This window comes from Lagopus leucura, unplaced genomic scaffold (assembly GCF_019238085.1).
Source record: "Lagopus leucura isolate 7727_CA_CO unplaced genomic scaffold, USGS_WTPT01 Super-Scaffold_100088, whole genome shotgun sequence".
NCBI classification, from domain to species: Eukaryota; Metazoa; Chordata; class Aves; order Galliformes; family Phasianidae; genus Lagopus; species Lagopus leucura.
In genome coordinates this window covers 359113-379857 of record NW_024962319.1, presented here as the reverse complement: position 1 = coordinate 379857, position 20745 = coordinate 359113, and the positions used below count along the sequence as shown (strand labels likewise).

The following is a 20745-nucleotide window of genomic DNA, read 5'->3' as shown; positions in this document are numbered from 1 at the left end:
GCACTCATCCTCGCCAATCCCAGGTGCTGTTGGTCATTGATGCCAGCACCAATACAAACAGTAAGCAGGGAAAGGGCTGACGTTTTCCATGTCACCACTGTCACAGGATGGAAGAGGACGAGATGTATTATCACAGCGAGGATGAACTTCTGGGAGAGGGGGACACCCTCAGCCAGGGGTCCCTCAACACGAGGTAGGGTGCTGATGGCAGTGGCGTTTGCGGTGCTGTGCTGCTCCTGTCCCTGCAGATGTGCCACCAGCATCACAGCTGGATTCCCATCTCTGGTGGGGAATCGTGACGGGGCAGTTGTAGAAGCATCCTTGGAAAGGATGCTGCCAGGAGGAGCACTGGGATCCCAGAGAAATGGCCTTGGTGTGGGTTGACCTCCCTGTGACATGCATGAAATTGTGATTTCTCTTTGCGGTGGTTTTTCTTGCTATGCAGTGCTGATTTACTCCACATCTTGTCCCAGAAAGAGTTTGAGAAGAGATGCAGCAAAGAGAAGTTCAGGTAAACCCAAGTAACAAGCTCATGCCACAGGCCAGACCCAGAGAGCAGACTGAAATTTCCCATCCAGAACCTCTGTTTGGATGAGGCAGAGTTGGATGCCAGGTAGTTTGCCTCCAAAGGCAGGAGTGAGTCCCTGCAGTATTCATTTTGCTGTGTAGAGGAGCGTGGCAGTTTTTCATACCCAGAAAGCAGGAAGAAATCTTGGCAGCTCTGTAACTGTGTCTTCACAGGCTGTTTCCATCATCTGTTCCTCCTAGGGGGGACTTCAAATCCAGCTGAAGGCATTGGGAAAATCTCCCTGGATTTCCAAAGGCTGTCAGCATCATCTCCATCACAAAGCTCCCTCTTCCCTCGGCTCATTAGCAACATCATTTTATTATTCAGCTGAATCCCTTTGCTGAAGGGAAGCAGAGGTGGGGAAAAAAGTGGGCCTTGATATGTGAAGAGCAGCAGCCACGACCAGGAGCATGAAGATGGCCAAACTTCTGTCTTTACTTAAGAGTTTGGTGCAGGAGCTCAAAGCTGTGTGCAGGCAGATGGGAATGGATGACCAGGTTAATAGGATCACTGTCATCTCCTGTCATTGGGTGGCTTAGACAGTCCTTAGGTCCAGGGGCTGCTCTGGGGGGGAGATGGTGGGGATGATGGGGATGTTGAGGGTGATGGGGATGCTATGGCATTGAGCAGTTTCCCAACAGAACAAGGGTTGTGTTACATCCCTTCACCACCCTGCCCTTCACACAAAGCCCACAGGGATGGCCATTTGCTCCTCATAAAGCCACAGCATGGCTCCTGGTAAGAAAGTGCAGCTGCAAAACTATTTTGCTCTTTTTCCTCCACAACAGGGAAAAAATACCAATAAGCCTGGAGCACCTCCTGTGCTCCCTGCTGATGGCTCAGGCAGAGACAAATAGCACAGAGCCGACATCAGGCTGCAGTCAATAATGTGCAGAAAGCAGGCTGGAAGCCTGCTTTGTGTTCAGCAGCAGCAGCAGCCTCGGAGCTAAATGGCATCACCTCCAGCAGGAGCTCTCCAAAAACCCATAGTGGACTGCTCAAGGAGACTACAAAAGACTTCACCCTTTGTGGTCTCCTTTTATGACCCATCATACAGGAGCTGGTGCCTGCTATTTCATGCTGAATAACAGCAGGTAGCTGTTACTTTGGGCACATGTTCTTATAGCACAGCCTCTGTGCTTCTTCATGGCTTAACCCCTGTGGGCTGATGGATCCCTTAGGAGCCTGGGATCACCCTCTGATTGCACACAGTAGGTGCAAACAGCCTGAATTAGAGACTGCAGCACTGCAGGAGCTGCTCTTATTATTCCATCCATGAGAACAGGAACCATGTGTATTTATTAAAAGCAAGCCATTATTCCCTTATTTCTATGATATTTGAAGGTTAGGTTAGAGAAAATTAGGGAGAGGGAGATTTTAGCTTTGTGCATGAACGTCTCTGCACCAGGTCACAGAGCACCTCCCTACCATCCCTATCACAGCTGGAGTCCAGCAGCAGACCTCTGCTGATCACTTCTGGCAGCTCACTGGGTCTCATGTGGGCTCTGTGCCTCTGTGTTTTGCACAGAGCTTTTGGGCAGCCAAGCAAGATGGAAATGAGACAAGAAGGCAGCTGTTATAAGGGAGGATGAAGGAAGCCAAAAAGCCTCTCCAAAAAGCGAGATGGTCTCATACATGGAGGTGCAGTGAAGCAACACGGATTGGGAAGAAGCAGACAACCTCAGCATTAAGGAGCAATTCAGTCCTTGTGACTCTCAGCAGGAGCAGCCGAGAACAACACTTGAGACAAGAAGGCATTTTCCTCTTTTTTTCTTTAATGTACAAGAGTTTGCCCTTTGTGCTTTTGCTGGGGAGGCAGTCGGTGTGCTTTGGGATAACTGAAACCTAGCTTGGTGCCCACTGCCTCCATGCAGTCAGCACAGGGCACAGCACCAACCCAGCACAGCCCTTTCCAACCTGAGCCACTTTTAGAGCAATTTTCACCCCAGGCAGAAGGGAGGAAAGAGGTCAGGATGGATGGGACTGGTTCCCTTCCACTCTAATTGGGAGCCCATCCAGATCAACTGGTTTGACCAGCAGAAGGAGGTTCAACTCAGTGCTTGTGGGTCCGCAGGCATGCATGGATTGGTTTGCAGTGTTGCTGTGTTCCAAGGTTATTCCTGCACCCACTGTTTTAAACTACAGTACAGTGGAAGCTCTCTAACTTCCCATCATGGTCTTTTTTCCTCTCTCTCTGTAATTTCCCAGCCTTGGAGATGATGCAGAAGAAGAGCAGCACACTAGGTAAATACCCAGAGCAGACCTGTTCAGACCGTGGCCCTGAAGCTCTGCTGAGATGCTCTCAGAGCTTTGCACTTCCTTAAATCCAAGCTTAAATGTCAGAGCTTTGAGACTCAGATAAGTAAAATCTAGACCTATGCATTTCTCCAGGGCTCACAGTTCAGAGCCTGCTCACTGTGCAGTGTCCAGAGCTGCAGGGACTGCTGGACTGCCCAGATTTCAGTGGGATGGGGTTATGCACGTCACAGCTGCTGACCACCTTGATACTGAGCTCCCAGGAAGCATCACCTGATAGCTGTTGACCTTAAAATATTCATGGTCAGGGCAGAGCTCTGCAGCAGAAAGCAATCTGGTCCCAGTGAATTATTGATCTTTACTTTTCTTGTGCGTGCCCAGTGGTCCTTGGCCATGCCTGACTGGGTGCAGTCTCCTGCAAATTATCCCTTTGGGTCACTTGCTCTAAAGCTGGGGTCATTGCCAAGCGCTGGCATTGAACTTGGTGATGAAACCACCTGTGATGGATGACAGTGAGAGGCAGGATTCCCTGCTTCAGGCTTGGGCACCTCTCTGATCAGCCTGCGCTGGTCGATGGTACAAAGCTCTTTGTTTGGCTTTCCAGAGCTGCTGTGAATAAAGAGAGGTGGAAGTTAGGGCTGTTAGGGAAAGCTGGTATAACCAGGCAAGTTTGGGAAGGTCCTTCTCAATTTGAGTAAGACCAAGGGAAATGGTCTCCCATCAGCCCCAGATTATCAGTCCCTGCCACGTTTCCCCATCCATTTTGCAATCCTCCCAGTAAACCATGAAATTGCTAGGAAGAGTACATTCCTGAAAAATTGGAAATTGGTGTCCAAGCAGAGAACTTGCTGCTGCTGTGAGTCCCAGGGCAGAGCCTCCATGGCAGCTGTTAGCACCTGCAATTTATGTTGGCTCCAATTTGATCCAGTGCGGGTCTCTCAGATCCAGCAGGAGCAGGGGATGTTGGCTGCTGCCAGGTAGTCCTGTGGCTCCTGTGGCCTGTGCTAGAAGTGCAGACCCTGTGACCAGATGTACTTTTCCTGAGTGAGTGGAGCATCCTAGGCTGAGAATATCCAGCAAAAGTCACCAACTATCAGCTATCTTAGAGTACGTTCTGGCAGGGAACTGTGGTTTGGCAACACTGGCATCCCCATACAAAGGGGATGTCAACATGAACTTTATTGATCAGATAAGTGTTTGACTTGCTGAGGGTGGCCTACTTCAAGAAGCCTGACATTGTGGTTGTATTTCTCTCTTTCTCTTCCATGCCTCACTCAGGATTAAGTTTAACGACGGATACAAGTCAGTAGCAAGGTACTGACATGTCATGGCTGGTGGCATCCTGACTTTTTACTGTGGGGGTTGCTTTTATCCCATCCATTCTGGTCATAGATTCACCAAATCCCAGAGTAGTTTGGATCGGAAGGGACCTTAATGCCCATCCAGTTCCAACCCCTGCCATGAGAAGGGATACCTCCTATCAGATGAGGTTGCTCAAATCCACATCCAACCTGTCCAGTCACCCCATGTCACAGGCATAAAAACATCCCAGATTTGGGACACAAGCTAAACTGTGTTAAACCCCAAATCTTTGTCCCAATGGACCGCTCAAGAGAGGATGTGCAGGTTTCACCATGAAGAGCTGCCTCAGGCTCAAGAGAGCAGAATAAGGGGGGAGGACCTGGGTAAAGCAGTTTCAGGGGCTTTCTATGGGACCCAGGCATGCCTGCAAACCTCTCCCATGTTGCATGGCAGAGCGAGGCAGATCCTGCCTGTACAGAAAAATCCCATGTAACATGGTGAGGATCACCCCTGCCCATAGGGCTGATGTACTCCCAAAGGCATAGAATATGAGTAAATTTAGCTAGTATGGATGGGTCCATAATGATGATCCTAACCCCAACTAGGGCAAGGGAGGCCTGAGGCAAAGCATCTCCAGGGCAATTTGGCTGAGTGCTGGCTGGTGGGGGAGAGTTTGCAGCCTGGCCAGGGACAGGTGTGTGGGAAGGGTCATGAGTCCCAGGACGGGGTCAGTCCTTGGAGGAGATGCATTCTGCTGTTCATTGCTGCTGCTCAGCAGACTGGGGGAGGTGAAGAAGATGCAGAAGGTGAACACTGTCATGCTGCTGGCAGGCAGGGCCAGGGTGATTACAGAGAGCTGTGGGATATTGCCTCCTCACTATCTTGCCACACAGTGCTGACCAAGGCCAGAGTGGTGAACACTGCATTAAATGAAACTTCTCAGCAACACCTCTGGAAGATCCTGTCGGGGTGGGGTTGAAGCCAATGTTCCCTTCCCCTGTCCCAGGGGCTCCCATGGGCTGTGGGAGGGCATGTCCATTCGGGTGGGTGGCTTTGATTCTTCCTCATGTTCATCCTCCTGGTTGTGTCTCTTCCAAACAGCGAAGACCCTGAAGATGCCAGGTACTGGGGATGGTGTCCCTCCTTTGCTCAGGCCCTCTGGGCACGCTGTGTGCTTGCATGAGACATGCATGTTAGCATACCAATCCCTGCATGTTGTCTGGACGTGAGGAAAGGACCTAACTGCTTCCTGCCCGCTTCTTGGGAACGGAGCTTTCTTGTATTCATTCCATCCCATCCTCTCCAAAGGGCAGGTAGATTGTATTCTCACCTATGCCCAGCAAGGACATATTTCCTACTCAGGGGACTTCCAAAGGAGATATGGTTTAGAAGCTTGTGGTAGTAATGATAATGGGAGGACAGTTGGACTAGAGGATCTTGTAAGTCCTTTCCAACTTTGTGATTCTATGATAATATTTATCTGCTTGCATAGCTATTAACCCACTCACTCAGCCATCTCCTCATCCATCCATCCATCCATCCATCCATCCATCCATCCATCCATCCATCCATCTCCAACCTTCCCTCCATTCATCCCAGTACAATTTGAAGTACCACCTCATCTTAATGCTATTTTTCCATCTGTCTATCTATTTATGGATCCATCTCAATACAATCCACCTATATCATTTTGTTTCTTTCCATTTGTCCATTAATGCATTATCTCCATCCATCCCTCTATCTGTCCACTCCTGTATAGGTCTACCATCTGTCCATTCATTCCAGTGCCACTCTATCCCCCCATTCACACATCCATCCATCTCTCCATCCACCCATGCATTCATGCACCCACCCACCTTCCCATCCATCCACCCATTCTGTCTACCCAGTCCTGGTGCAGTGAGATCTCGCTCTGGCATGCTGGTGAACTGGGTTTGGTTGGTTGCATGATGCTTGATGCTGATGGAGGTTTTGAGGGGACAAGGTGGGTGTGGATCTTTGTCACTGCAGCAGGATGAATCCCACTGAAGGAATCGATCTTTCTGATTGCAGAGCTAAGGCTAAGGGGAAAGAGAAAAGACACCTCACCTTGCCGTTCAGGTACCTGATTCCCCCATCCCTGCCTGGGGCCACTTTTAACAGTATTATTGTTTTCCACTGAAACAGCTCCAGGGCAGGACCTCAAGTTCATTTGTGCTCACTAGAGTGCTTAAGATCAATTTGCATGAAGCCACGAAGTAAGAATTCCCTGTTGGTGTCACTAATGGGAAATCTGCATCCTTTCCCAGTACAAAAATGTTGAACTGTGGCTGTTTGCAGTCAGAGAAGCATCCTTCTGCAGTGAGGGGTGAAGTAGAAGGGGCAGGGGGTGAGGGATGGGACAGAAAGAGAATAATCTAGTGTTGGCTGTTCCACTGGGACCCTTAAAAAGAGTATCTGTAATTCTCATGTAGTGCAACGCTGGGTACTTCGGTACCCCCTGCCACCTCCCAGAACAACACAGCTCACACACCCAAGGATGCTGTTCTCCAATTGGGCATGGCTGATCAGGCCCTGCAGCATCCTGGGGTGGAGGCACCTCCATAGGAATTTGGAAGGGTTTTAGCCACAGCTGGGCAGGATCCTGCACAGGTCAAGTGTTTGGGGACACAAAGCCATTCATTCACATCAGCAAACAACAGGAAGAAGCAGGGCATGATTTAAACCCCCTCCCCAGGCAGGGGCACGAGGGCAGGTGATCCACCTGAATCACTGGCATCAGTGCTTGCTTGTTGCCATGCCAAGCACAGCTGGCAACGGAGGCATTTCTGCAGTGTGCTCCCACAGCAGGTGTTGGTGCATGTGGAGGGCAGCACTGACAGCCCCAGGAGCAGCTCCTGGATGGATTTCCTTGTCTGCTTCCCAGCCCAAGCTCCAAGCTGATCCTTGTCCACCTGGGTTGAGCTGAATGGTTCTACTCTTCCCAGACCTAACTTAGCTCTGGGTCCTGGCCTCTCTCCTGCGCAGGTTTCCTGGACATCACCTATCAAAAAACCCACTTCACACATTTTTTTTAATATAATTTTTTTTCTATGTGTTTTTGCAGCACAAGCAAAGACAGGGTCATGCTCCACAGATACCCTCCCCATCTCTGCCCCCAGCACAGACGCAACCATAGGGAGAAATGAAGCAACGAACTGTAATTAAAACTCAGCCCTCCTAATTACCTTCGACAGCTGGTTAATTGCCTTCTCCTCCCACTTTGCTGATGCAGGGATAAAGGGAAGATTAGGCAGAATAGAAAGAGTGACTAGGGAGGGGAACAGGGAGGTAAGGTTGTTGTAGTAGTACAGCTTGGGGATGGGGTTACTGGAAAGTGCTTGTAGGGCTCTGTAAGGGGAAAAGTGTCTCCTTTTCCCTCTGTGGTCTGATGAAGTTCTTGATACGCACTGAAATTTGCCTTTTGTCCCCCTGATGCATGGCCCTGGCTCCAGCAGAGGCAAAGAAAAGACAAAGGAGCACAAGTAGGTTGGCTCTTCGTGCTCCTCCTCTTTTGCTTCCAGCTCTTCTGGCTTACTTTATGTTCCTCACACATCTGGCGTGCTCTTCCTTTCTCTGAAGCTGAGAGTGCCAGGTCCAGAGGAGCTCTGGGTCTCTGAGATCTTTGGGGCAAGAGGGTGGTTTGGATGCAGGTTATCAGCCCAGGACTGAGGAAATCAGACTTAATGTCAGATTTATAACTCCAATGCCCACAAGCCAGCCTGTTGCATCACCCATATAGGTACTTCTTCAGCTCCTGCTTGTTTTTACCCCAGCTACTTGTGCTGTGCCCACACCAGGCTGTGTCGGAGCATTCTGCAAAGAGCAGTGTCCTGTAGCTCTCAGGTGTAACAGATCTGCTGAAACTTAAGCTCCAGTCTCCTGAGAGTGCAGGCTGATATCTGCTGCCCAGAGGCAATCCCTGCCCCAGCACAGGGTGTTCCCAATCAGCGTGCTCTCTTCTGGCTCCTATTTATTGCACTGCTGCTTAAAGTCAAGTTTATGGCAGCATCTTGCTGTGTTGGTTGTGCATGGACAGGCACTCTTTACAAGAGTGGAGACAGCACCCACCTGACAGACATTCATTCCTGAAGGGAAATGAACTGTGAAGGCCCTGCTCTCTTTCCTTGCTCTCAGCTCCCCAGTAAAAAGCAATGATTAAAGTGTCCTGTTCAGCCATGAATAATTAACCAGCAACCTGCAACTAGATCTTTAACTAGGAGCTGGCCTGGAGAGAGGCTGCTTCCAGCTCCCTGCACATGCCTTCAAATCTGCTTGTCCCTGTGTGCTCCCCTCCTGTAAAGCCACACAAGGCAACCCAAAAGGGACAAAGCCATGCTCTTCTGTCAGCTGCAACTGGTGGATGTGCATTTTGTCATTAATGGGAGGCAATCTGTTTGCTCAGGCACAGAAAATCTAAGGGAAGAGCACGGTGGGTGGGTGTTCTGGTGTCTAATAGAGGATCAAGCTTTCTTGGAAGCCTGGCCTAACTTGGGAACACTGTACAGTCCTTCACCCCCAGCCTTACATGAGTCCTGCTACACAGCAGTGGGCTAGCAGCTTGCACTGCTTTGGAAGGGAGCAGGCAGGTGAGCTGGCATTCTTTAGCAAACCAGGCTAAAGCTGGGCTGTGGCAAAGGGGGTTGGTCTGGGTGACACTATGCTGCCTGTGTTGGCATCTCAGGTTCACTGCTCCTCATGCAATATTCACATGGGGACGGTGTCAGCTCGCTGCCAGCTCCCCATCCACACTGCAGAGTGGCTGTGGCTGTTTCTCTCCTCATTTTAGCCTGGTGGGAGGAACACAGGGTTGGCACAGCCTTTCTTCAGCACTGCCAAGACCCTGTCGTGCCTGGAGAGGAGGTTTGGTGGGGGCCTCCATCCATGCTTGGTCCCAACCTGCATATAGGGATGGCTGCACCACCGTAGGTGTGCTGCTGGTGGCTCTCCTGTCACCACTGAGCTCTTCTTCTGGAGGAAGCCAGGTCCTGGACAGCTGACAAGGTGAAGGTAGTACCCTGTGGGATGGGAATAGGGAAGGGGGGTAGCTGTGGGATGTATTGTTGCTCACCTGGCTTGGAGAAGGTGACAGATGGGACTTGGGAAGGGGATGGAGCTGATGGGATGGATTATTGGGGCATCTGCCTGCAAAGCATCTAGAATGGCATTCTCTTTGCTGTTTGTTTGCTCTTTCCCTTCTCCTTGGCACTGCCAAAGTTCACAGGAATCCATTTTCATTCATTTCTTAATTTTTTTTTTTCACTGTGTGGCCTCCTACTTCTTCCTAGATATCCTGGGGCCCTGCCCCTCGGAGATAGCACCAGGAAAGGCACTGATGGGGGAAGGATGCAGGTGGGACTGAGATGAGCAGCAGGGAGATGTGATTGGGGTGTGGGAACCACCTGAAGCTTTCTCCTCTGAGGGACCTTGCGCTGTCTGAGCTCTCCTCACTGTTCCAGCCGGAGCCAGTTCTCGTCTTGTCAGTGAGCTGGAGGCTGTCAGGATGTACATTTCCCATCTCTGGTGCATCTGATGCAGTTAGGTTGCTTTTGGGGATAGGTGAGAGACTGCTGTCTCCTCAGCACATTCACTATGGCTCAGCTGGCAGTGAGGGGTCACTGCAACACACATCCCTGCAGAAGGAGCTGGGCTGGGCTGGTCCTGCTGGGATGGAATCAATTCATCAAGGTTGGAAAAGATCTCCAAGATCAAGTCTTCATCAACCCAACCTACCGAGTCCCAAGACTAGAAGGAGGCATCCCTGCCTGTAGCTGGGGGGTTGGAGCTGGATGATCTTAAGGGTCCCTTCCAACCTAAACCATTCTATGATCACTAAACTGTATCTCACAAATGCCCTCTCCGCATGTTTTCTTCTACATAGCCCCAAACCACTCTCATTATTCCCACATCAGACGCTGTGCTATCCAGGACCCAATACACCCTTGGTACCTTTGCGATGAGCTCCCAGTTTTGGGTCCTGGTGAGGCACACACAATGTCAGAGTCTCCCCAGCTGGTTCCTACTGGATCCACCACCAACTGCTCTTCTGCTTTGTTTTACTGTGCAAGGAAGGTTGCAAGACCGTGGCACAGGCAGCCCAGAGAGCTGTGAGTGCCCCATCCCTGGCAGTACCCAAGGCCGTGGATGGAGCCCTGCACTGATGGGAAGTGCCCCTATGGCAGAGGTTGGGGCTGGACTGGTTGTAAGGTCCTTTCCAGTACAGTTATTCCATGGTTACAAATCCTACTCTTTGTCCTTCCTCCTGCCTATTGAGAAATTGCCCCTCTCCATGGATCCCATGAAGGTATCACAGTTACAAGAGGCCTGAGTCCTGAGCATTGCTTTAGTTCCAGTTAAACCTCAGCTGTAAATAGTTCCTTGGTCTTATACTAGACTTCTGCCCTGCTTGAATACCACCTCCCCCCCTCACCTTGGTGAATACATTATTCTCCTATTCCCCTTAATTTTCTTCTTGTTTGCTCTGCCTCTGTCTGCAGCCTGCAAGCATCCGGCTGTTATTTATATGCATCAGGTGAGCTCCGATGCCAGGACTTCTTTCTCCCAAAACAACTTTGACTTTTGGCCTCAGGAAGATGAATAAAGCTGAGGTGGGGAGATCCCCAAATTCTGGTGCTATTTCCCAGCACGTGGGGAGCACAGCTGGATCCTGCTTGGGACTGAGGTCCTTCTTGCTTCCAAACTGAACACATGCATCAAACCTGCCATATTTTTGCAAACATCAACACTTTCAGCACATGGGAATTTTCCAACAACAACAACAAAAAATCCCCATCACCTTTTGCTTTTGGGACAGTCCCCCAGGGCATTTCCTTCAAGTACTTCTCTGGCCCTTTGCTCTTTAATTTAGAAGGGAGTTATTGCGTGGTTTGACTTCTGCTTGGTTTCAGTTTTACAGATACTGTGTTGGCTTTTTTTTCCTACCAGCACTCTCAGCTGAATTTTGAAACTAAAAATCATCCTGGTTACATTCAGTGCTGATAGCTTTCATCAAACCTCCTGCCTCTCTGCAACAGCAGCATGGACTTTCATCCAAATACCAATGAGCCGTCTCCCAAAAATGTCTGCAATGTTGTTATTACCAGTAGCTATCGCTGTTAGATGTGTATTAGGGAGCAATCCACTCTGCAGTGCAGAAATGCCATCATTTACTGAGCACTGGCTTTTATGGGCAGTTGGTATCGCCCTGCAGTACTGTGCTGTATGCAGGTTAGGGCACTCCTCTGCAATCTGGTGCTGTAACAGCAAACCAGAAGCTAGGTGTTGAGTTCATCTATGTTGTCCTGATCCATGAGGCTGTGGTGTAACAAACACCAAGTAGATTTTTTAGTACAAAGATGGCTTTAGGGAAGTGTCCTAAGGAGCAACCTCACAATGGGGAGCAGCAGGAGTGAGTAGAGAGAGGAGGCATGGGGCAGGTGGAAGAGTTTGCTGGCTGCTAATGCGGTGCTCCAGCCGTGTTTTATCCAGCTCAGGGATCAATACTGAGGAAATACAAGGCCTTTGTTTGCTGTTGTCTCTGTTGGTCTTTCAGCTGATATTTCCTCTCTTGCTTCCAGCTGTGAAGGGCTCCTCTTGTCCCCACACCCAGCAACAGCACTGAAAACACAGGATTCAATGTTTGGTCTTTTTTTCCTCTTACAGAGCTGGGAAAGGAGTTTTTTCAGCCATGAAGCTTGGCAAGGCACGTCCCACAAAAGATGACCATCGGAAGCAAGGTGGGTGCTGGGAGAAGGCTGTTCCTTCATAGAATCATAGAATGGCTTGGGTTGAAAAGGACCGCAGTGATCATCTAGTTTTAATCCCCCTGCTGTGTGCAGGTCACCAACCAGCAGCCCAGGCTGCCCAGAGCCACATCCAGCTTGGCCTTGAATGCCTGCAGGGATGGGGCATCCACAGCCTCCTTGGGCAACCTGTTCCAATAGATTCCAATCCTTCCTCCAGTGCTGCTTTTCCACTACCTCCCAGGAAATAATCTGAGAGACCCTATGAGGGGCTCATGTTGGGCACAGCCAGCCACAACCCAGGGATTGGGGAGAGAGTGTTTGGTGCACAAGAGAAGAGCTGGAGAGCATGGGGGAAATGGGAGGAGGAACTGATGGAGAGAATCTCCCACCACATGCAACTGTGGCAGTCCTGCAGGTCCAGCAGGCAGCCTCCAGCTTATTTTTAGTGGTTATTTGCAAACATGACAACACAAAGCATGCTTTCACCCTCAGTGCATGCCCAGCGTGGAAGGGCTGAGCTGCTGTGGGGCTGTCCATCCCACACTGAAATTGGACGCCTTTCTGGAAATGCACAGAGCGTCAGCGATTGGAAATTCATCGCTGTTTCCATTCAGAACAAAGTATTGGGTTTCGATGACAAAGAATCAGGAGAATGCCTTTTTGTGGTGAAGGATGAAATGTCATTTTAGATGCTGTTTCTGGGCGACTTCCATGCACCTGCTGGCAGCTGATATTCACACAACGGTAGCTTCTTCCCCAGCTATCCGTGTGTTTCTTGCATGCTTTGCCAGGGCTCTGCTCACCTCACACCATCTCTTTAGGGATTGGACAGGATGATCTCCAGATGCCCCTTCTAGTCCCTGTGACCCCATGATTTCATCTCTCAGATCCTTGCTCTTGCCACCTGGTGAGGGGACAGGGTTATAACAGCAACCTGCACTGAATCTCATTCCATTGAACCAAATGCTTCAGCGCTCACTCAGTTTCCCAAAGGCCAAGCATAGGTGTGTAGTCTCAGAACAAGCTGTGTGATAACAGAAACCCTTCCCAGAGTGCCCAGGACCTGAAGCCAGCATTCTTCCTATGCCATTGTCTGCTTTCCTTATGCTGCCCCACGCAAGGGTGCTGGTCCTGCTCTCATCCAACAGACAGAACAAATCGTCAAAACCCGTTAAGAAGGGTGCTTTTCTGGCCAGCTATTTTCCACCTTGGGAAATGACCCCTTTCTCTTGTTCTTTCATACCCCTCCACCCCAGAGCTAGGCGGTTTGTTGTGTTTGCAATTGCAGCTAGAGCTCAAATGCTGTTTCACCCTTTGACGTCTGGGTTGTTTCTCATTTTTCAGTTTTCCAAAGCTGCACAAAACCACACGTTGCCTGGGCAGAATGACATGTCACATGAAGCAAACCTATTTTTAATCCCTTTCAAACCAGGCTGTCTGTGAGCTGACCTGGTGACCATTGTTCTTTGTATTATCGGGTGAGGTTGATAGGACGTATTGGTTACCTTTCCCTGCACCTTTAATTATTCACCGAGTGGAAACAATGAGAGACATTCCTTTGTCTCTGTGTGTTTATGCAGATGAACCCGCTGTTCTGGAGGCGGAAGACCTGGACCGAAAAGTCATGAGGCTTGGAGGGGGGCTGGACCCAGACACCATCTCCTTGGCCTCTGTCACAGCTGTCACCACCAATGTCTCAAACAAGAGGTGAGGGTTGTGTAAGCCGGGAGGTGATGGCACACTTTGCATCCCATGTCCAAGAGATGAGATATACTGAAAATCCCGTTCTCCTGTGCAAACAGTGTTTTGGGGAAATATCCAACCTGCTATAAAGAGCACTCATGTTCAGCGATGGCTTGCAGCCTCTGGTGTTAAATTCTTCAGACTCAAAAAGAGGAGGGGCTGCCATTGCACTGTCATGGTTTGCAGTGAGTTGACCTATTGTTTGACTGAGGGTTTCTTCTGCCCCTCCAAAGGTCCAAACCTGACATCAAAATGGAGCCAAGTGCTGGGAGGCCGATGGATTACCAGGTGGGTGACGACTCTGTGTCTCCAACCACAGCTCACAGGGGGGAGGACGTTTTGCAGGTGTTACGGTCAGCAGCACTATTACTTGAGGAGCTGAACCTCCTCATTCCAAAGTGCATCCCCATCTGCCCAGGGAACAGCTCTGGGACCAGGAGGAAGGACTGGAGCCTCTTGAGCACCTCTGGGCTTGCTGGTGCCAGCATGATCCATAAATTGGTTTCTCTTCTCATTTTCACCAAGCTGTGCTGATTCAGCAGCACTTTGGCTTTCTGCAACAGCAACACATCCATGGGGATTTCTTAGAACGATGCAAACAAAGATTTTTTGTGATAGATTTATTGCAGAACATTTGCACCATCCACTTTGCAGCCCCAAATGAAATCAAACAGGAGAAGCAGTGACAGAAGAAAGTGGAAGAGGTTTAATTATGTGTGTAATGAACACAGAGAGAAGAGTGAGACACAGGAAGCAATGTGCTGGGTTCAGGAGTGATGTAACCAGAACATAAAGAGGAAGGGAAAGATGCCAAGCAAATTTCAACTGCAAGAACATAAGGACCAATTAGTTGCCCACTGTGAACAAGAGGATTACATGGGTGGTTTTAATGGGGGAAGGTGAATCTCTCATTTGTGATCAAAGTACTTACCTGGATAACCTCCAGAGGGGCTCAAGGTGTTACTGTACACTGTGATGCCCAGTATGTGAGCAGTGAAAATGTGCTGGGTTGGTTTGGCTGCTGCACCATTGGGCGTGGGATCTCTCCACAGATCAGCATCACTGTCATTGAGGCCCGGCAGCTGGTTGGGCTCAACATGGACCCCGTGGTCTGCGTGGAGGTTGGGGAGGAGAAGAAGTACACATCCATGAAGGAATCGACCAACTGTCCTTACTACAATGAGGTTGGTCTGTTCTCCAGCAATGGTCATCGCTCCCACTCCTCTGGTGCTACATTGCTATTTGTTAAATGGGGTTTCTTGTCACCTAGGTTTATTCTCCATTAGGGGAGGTTTATTCTCCATTAGGGGAGGGTCAGGTGGAGGTTAGAGAAAGACGGCAGGGGCTTGACCCTAAGCTGAAAGAGCTCAGGGATCACTGCAACACCACTCTCAGACTTTGGATTGGATTTGGGTGGTGCTGTGAGGAGTTAGGGGCGTAACCAGACCTCCTTGGGAGTCTCTTCCAGTACTGGGTAGTCTATGGTTCTGTAACAGTTTTTTAACCCAAAAGGAGCCGCTCTTCTGCCTTCACACCTGTTCTTTCTCTTTCAGTACTTTGTCTTCGATTTCCATGTGCCCCCAGATGTCATGTTCGATAAGATCATCAAGCTGTCCGTAAGTGAGCATGCTGGCATTGCCCTTTCCTCTGAGCTTTGGAAGAGTCCATTTTGCTCATGCACTGTGGACGAGTTTGAGGTCCCTGTCAGGAGCAGAGGTGTCTGGCCCTACAAGCCACACCACTTTTGCAGACCTCTGGTCCCCCTCTATCACTGCCCTCATTGTTACAGCCACCCAGCTGTGCTTGCCGTCCCCTCCAGAGCTGATGACTGGTGTGTCAGAACCTCAGCCTGTCTTGCTATGTGTTTTGGCTTTTGTGGAAGCAAGACGCTCCCAGAGCATGAAGCTGGGCAGAGCTATTGCTGAAATACAGAACTACAGTCTTTAAGACCAAAACAGCCCTTCCGGAGTCATGGAGGGCAGTGAGCAAAGAGATTCATAGAGTCACCAACCAAACCACACTGATCAGGAGCCTGTACATCTATCCCATGAACAGACTGGCTTTGCAATTTCTCTCACTGACGGAATTAGAGCATCGATTTCAATCATCCTAAAGACCCTTCCTTCAAGTGAACGTCCAGTGTTTGTTGCTACATATCATGTTTCAAAGATGAATTTGTTTGCACTGCTCCCATTCGATCCAAGTCCATGCTTGTGAGAGTGCTAAGCAAGAGCTGCCAACCTGGCTGTGCCTTGCAGAGTCCATACTCACAGTGAGGTCCTGTAAAGACCAAGGAGAACACATCAGCTCCCTTCCTGTCTGACACTGAACTCTTCTGAAAAGAGTCCTGGGACCCCCACAGCATGCACAAACCTTTGACTTTTCTCCCCCTCTCAATTTCCAGGTGATCCACTCAAAAAACCTCTTGCGTAGTGGGACTTTGGTGGGCTCCTTCAAGATGGACGTTGGGACAGTTTACACCCAGCCTGGTACGTCACCACAGTTAGCCAACATGCCCACCTGCACCACTGAGAAATGTTTTTGCAAGGGATCCTGCAGGCACTTCTTTCCTCTGGTGATGGTAATTTACTTTAATTAGAATCCAAGATGTAAGTAAGCCATTCTGGCTCCTCCAGAAAAGATGGCATAGCCCGTCTGAAATAAGCCACAACAGGCAAGCTGAGATGCCCCCTGGCTGTGCCAGCTCTCCACTGCCCTACTGAAGATGTCCAGGTTATTTAAGTAAGCAAGACACTGCCCTTCCAGATAGCCAGATTTCATAGAACTATGGAATCACCTGAGTTGGAAGGACCAGTAAAGATCACCTAGCCCAACTCCTCTGCAATGAACAGGGGCACCTACAGCTCCATCAGATGCTCAGAGCCCTGTTCAGCCTGGAATGGATCTTGCCCTATGTAGCTGGCATTTAAACCAATGGAGAGAGATGGCACATGTGCAGTGACAAAGAGAAAGAGGTTGATTAGAGCTGCTGCCGTGTTGCTGGCTGATGGTAAAGCCCTCAGTGACTTCTCACAGATGGGCCCTATGAGTGCTCATAAAATCTGTTGTGCAATTATGGGCACATCTAAAACAGGAAACCTGTTTTATAAAATTGTAAAAGAGCAGTGAATGCCTTTGGCATCCTGTCCTCAAGTGAGGGCAGTGAAAGCTGGTGTGGATGGGATTCATTTAAAGAATTGTGTGAAAGAAATGAGCCCTGGAGAGCTCATTTAGTCCATGCCCTCACTGCTCCCTGCCAGATTCCCCAGTATACTTCTGCATGAAAAGACCAGTCCCTGAATTCAGGGATCATACTGATCCTGGCTGTGGGACTGATAAAGAAAATGCACATCCAGGAGACCTGTAAAAAGCTCATTCTGCATGGAAATAGCACTGCCTCTTTGGTGGCCCAGTGCTTGCAGTATGGCAGAGCTGAGCACATGACCACACCTACAGAAAAGATACCTCCAAAATCTCCAAAATCACTGTCTTTGTCTTTAATTTCAATATTCCATATTCAATTATAGTCCAATATTCTGTACTCTGTATTTCTTCCAATAAATGACAGTCTTGTCCTCTGGCTTCCAGAGCACCAGTTCTACCACAAATGGGCCATCCTTTCTGACCCCGAGGATCTCACCGCTGGGCTGAAAGGTTACCTGAAGTGTGACATCGCTGTTGTGGGGAAAGGGGACAATATCAAGACACCCCACAAAGCCAACGAGACAGAGGAGGATGATATTGAAGGGTATGGAAGGAAAAAACAAGGGAGTGTAAAACCTCATCCTAGCCCTAAATGCTTTGTGCTAATTAAATATCTCCTTGTACAACCACAGGCTTTCAAATCCATTTCTCAGCCACTCACCACGATCTCAGACTTGTGGCAAAGTGCTGGGGTCGCTTTCTTGACTTGCTGCAGCCCAGGGGCTTGAGGCACTGCCTGAACTATTTTAGGTGTTGTTCTGTGCTGTAGTCATATTTTGCCATTTTTCTTGGACAAATCTAGCAACTCCTCCAGAGATTTTGTTTGCATTGTACCCCATGGCTCTCATTTCTTCTCCCAGAAGAGGAAAGCAAATTCTTCTAATAAAAGCCATTTGGTGGAGTTTGATTCTCACCCCAAAATACACACCCCTTCTATCGTGACAAAGGAGAAGGCTCTTTGTACATCTCGCTTGGCAGGTTGGCTTTAGATGTCTAAATTAATCTGAGTTTAATTGCCCTTTTTATCTTCCTTCCATCTTCCCACAGCCTGTGCTCAGGAAGCAAGCTAACTTCATTCACCTTCTTCAGCAAGGCGCTCTGCCAGCCCCAGCAGCTGTTTACAACCCTATTTCTTGGCTGTTGTTGCAGGAACCTCCTCCTACCAGATGGAGTTCCTCCAGAGAGGCAGTGGGCTCGTTTCTACATCAAGATCTATCGAGCAGAGGGCCTGCCCCGTATGAACACCAGCATCATGGCCAACGTGAAGAAGGCTCTCATTGGAGAGAACAAGGACTTGGTAGACCCCTACGTCCAAGTGGCATTTGCAGGGCAGAAGGTGGGTGAGAACCAAGGTGGTTTTGGGAAGTAATGTGAGCAGGACCAGCCATTGTGCTGGTGTCTGGAGACAATCTCATTTGTCCTTGCATGATAACACTGAGATGTGTGGCAAAATCACATTGTTTGCTGCATGTCATGTTCCCCCTTCTTGTGCAGACTACGATGGGTTTGCAGCCATCTCCAGCAGAGGAAAAGAGCTAGTTCCTTGGGAGAGCAAGAAGATGAAATGACCCTAATGTGGTCATTAACATGGGAAGAGTGCAGGACGTGTCCTGGTTTTGACTGAAATAGAGTGTGTTTTTTTGACTGAAATAGAGTTAATTTTCTCCATAATGTTTGCTATGATGCTTGTGACCTCCAACAACCACAGAGATATCAAATATCTTCCTCGTCCCACTCTGCAGGGGAAGACATCAGTGCAAAAAAGCAGCTATGAGCCTCTTTGGAATGAGCAAATCATCTTCACAGAAATGTTCCCCCCATTGTGCAAGCGGATAAAGATCCAGATCCGAGACTCAGACAAAGTCAATGATGTGGCCATTGGTACCCATTTCATTGATTTGAGGAAGATCTCTAATGAAGGAGACAAAGGTGAGGCTGAAGTGGGGTGTGGGATCTTCTTCACAGCAGAGAGGTATCCCTTGGGCAGAGATAGCAAAATAGCTCAGGCTCTCTTCCCAGTCCTGGAGGTAGCTGCTTCTTGGTTGGAGTGACCAAGATTTACTGCAGTTGAAGTCACTGGACAAGAGCTCCTTGAAAATCAAGCCCAATCATAAGCCTTCAGACCAACATTTGAATGCAAAGACATTAAAAAACAGTTCCAAGAACCTGTTTCCATGGATAGATGAATATCTGACAGGCTTCCACTTTCACACATAAACGAACATGTGAGCACACATAGGCAGGAGCATCATGAAGCCAAAGATGGCTCTTTGAAAAAGAACTAGTGGGGAGTTCTCTCTTCTTTCTTGACTCTCAGATTAGGAGACATGCCCAGTGGGAGACTCGCCTCTTTAGACTGATGCACTGCAAAGTACCCATCACTGCCTTCACCCCAAAACTGTTTTCATATGTAATTGCAAAAATGCATATGCATCTCCGTGCACACATATGCATATTTAAGTCCATGTTACCATTCACAGCAGGAAAGTGATGATCCCGAGACAAAGATGTGCCCTTCTTCTTGCATGCCCCCTTTTCTACCAGTATACCTGTTCTCTTGCAGGTTATCTGCCTACCTTTGGCCCCGCGTGGGTGAACATGTATGGCTCCACTCGGAACTACACTCTGATGGATGAACACCAAGAGCTGAATGAAGGATTGGGGGAAGGTGTCTCCTTCCGGGCCAGGCTTCTGATGAGCCTTGCTGTTGAGATACTGGATACCAGCAACCCAGAGATCAACAGCTCCACTGAGGTGCAAGTGGAGCAGACCACACCAGTTGCTGATGTGAGTCTCCTCTAACTCTACAGCTGTCAGTGAAGAGTTCTGGATCTCATTCCCCTTGGCTGCTTACCTCTGGTATCACAGATAGGATTTCATTTAGTATTATGCTAAATGTTCTGCTGTCTTTGCTCTGTGTACACAGATACATCCATTCTTGTCCTATGTAGGGATGCCCACATATGTCAGTCTGTATGAACCAGAGGTGAGAACTAGAAATGGAGCTGTTGGGTGACAGCTCATGTTCTGTGTAAAAGCTCTTCTTTGAGAATGGGAAAGTGAAAAGTGGTCTCATCTCACCTCTAGAGGAAATTAAGCCACCTGGAAGTAAAGCCATTCGATTTCTGAAAGTGCATCCAAACAAAGGTTTCACCAAGGTTTCATTATCTCAGTTTGTGAGCAAGCTTGAACTCATATCCCTGAGTGTCCTTTAGACAGTCTCCCATGAGCAAGGGATGGCCAATCTCAGTTAAACCACAAACATCAGGCTAAAACTTTTGGTCAAACTCTCTCTGCAGAGATTCTAGAGACCCAGTTCAGGCAGACATCTGCCCCTCACATGGGTCAGGCTGAAGGACACAAAACTCCATGGTCTCTTTAAAATCCAAACAGAGCTTATATGAGAGTGCTCAGATGGACCAGATAATGAACCCCTCTGCCCAGGGCTCAGTGTCCCTCTGGCTGACCCAAACCGTGATCTCTGGGATTTATCCTGCAGAACTGCACTGGAAAGATGGAGGAGTTCTTTCTTTTTGGAGCCTTCTTGGAAGCAACCATGATCGACAGGAAGATCGGTGACAAACCCATCAACTTTGAGGTTACAATAGGTTGGTTTTTTTCTTGGTGAGGGTGGTTTTGAAGCACGCCTCGTGGGGAATGAGGGATCCAAGGGCAAGAGCGAGGTTTCTTCCCCCCCTTTTCCATGCCATAGCACGTGCTTCTGAGACTGACCACAAGGGGATGGCATTCATTCCTTCTGGTTTGAAAAGGGGCCTGAGCAGGGTGTGAACGCCCATCACTAATTTGTGGTTTCTGGGCAAAGGTTCACAGAGTTGAACTCAGCTGCCCTGTGGAGAAAATATCTCCCAGCTTGAATGAAAGGCAGGTGACAGAGCCCACTTAGCCCCC

The 20745-nt window shown here is 49.1% G+C and overlaps 1 protein-coding gene across 3 annotated transcripts in view; it reads left to right on the top strand.

The window, feature by feature from the left end:
- OTOF (otoferlin) overlaps nt 1–20745 on the top strand; it is a 71374-nt gene that overhangs the window by 28766 nt on the left and 21863 nt on the right. For 2 of the 3 annotated variants that reach the window (XM_042887486.1, XM_042887484.1), the window contains exons 6-16: nt 11807–11880; nt 13470–13596; nt 13866–13920; nt 14685–14816; nt 15186–15248; nt 16037–16121; nt 17221–17380; nt 17986–18172; nt 18579–18765; nt 19400–19623; nt 20336–20444. In XM_042887486.1, coding sequence (XP_042743420.1) covers nt 11807–11880; nt 13470–13596; nt 13866–13920; nt 14685–14816; nt 15186–15248; nt 16037–16121; nt 17221–17380; nt 17986–18172; nt 18579–18765; nt 19400–19623; nt 20336–20444 — 1403 coding nt within the window. Of the gene's footprint in view, nt 1–7599; nt 7630–11806; nt 11881–13469; nt 13597–13865; nt 13921–14684; nt 14817–15185; nt 15249–16036; nt 16122–17220; nt 17381–17985; nt 18173–18578; nt 18766–19399; nt 19624–20335; nt 20445–20745 lie in introns of all 3 variants that reach the window. The other variant, XM_042887485.1, reaches the window with a different exon arrangement.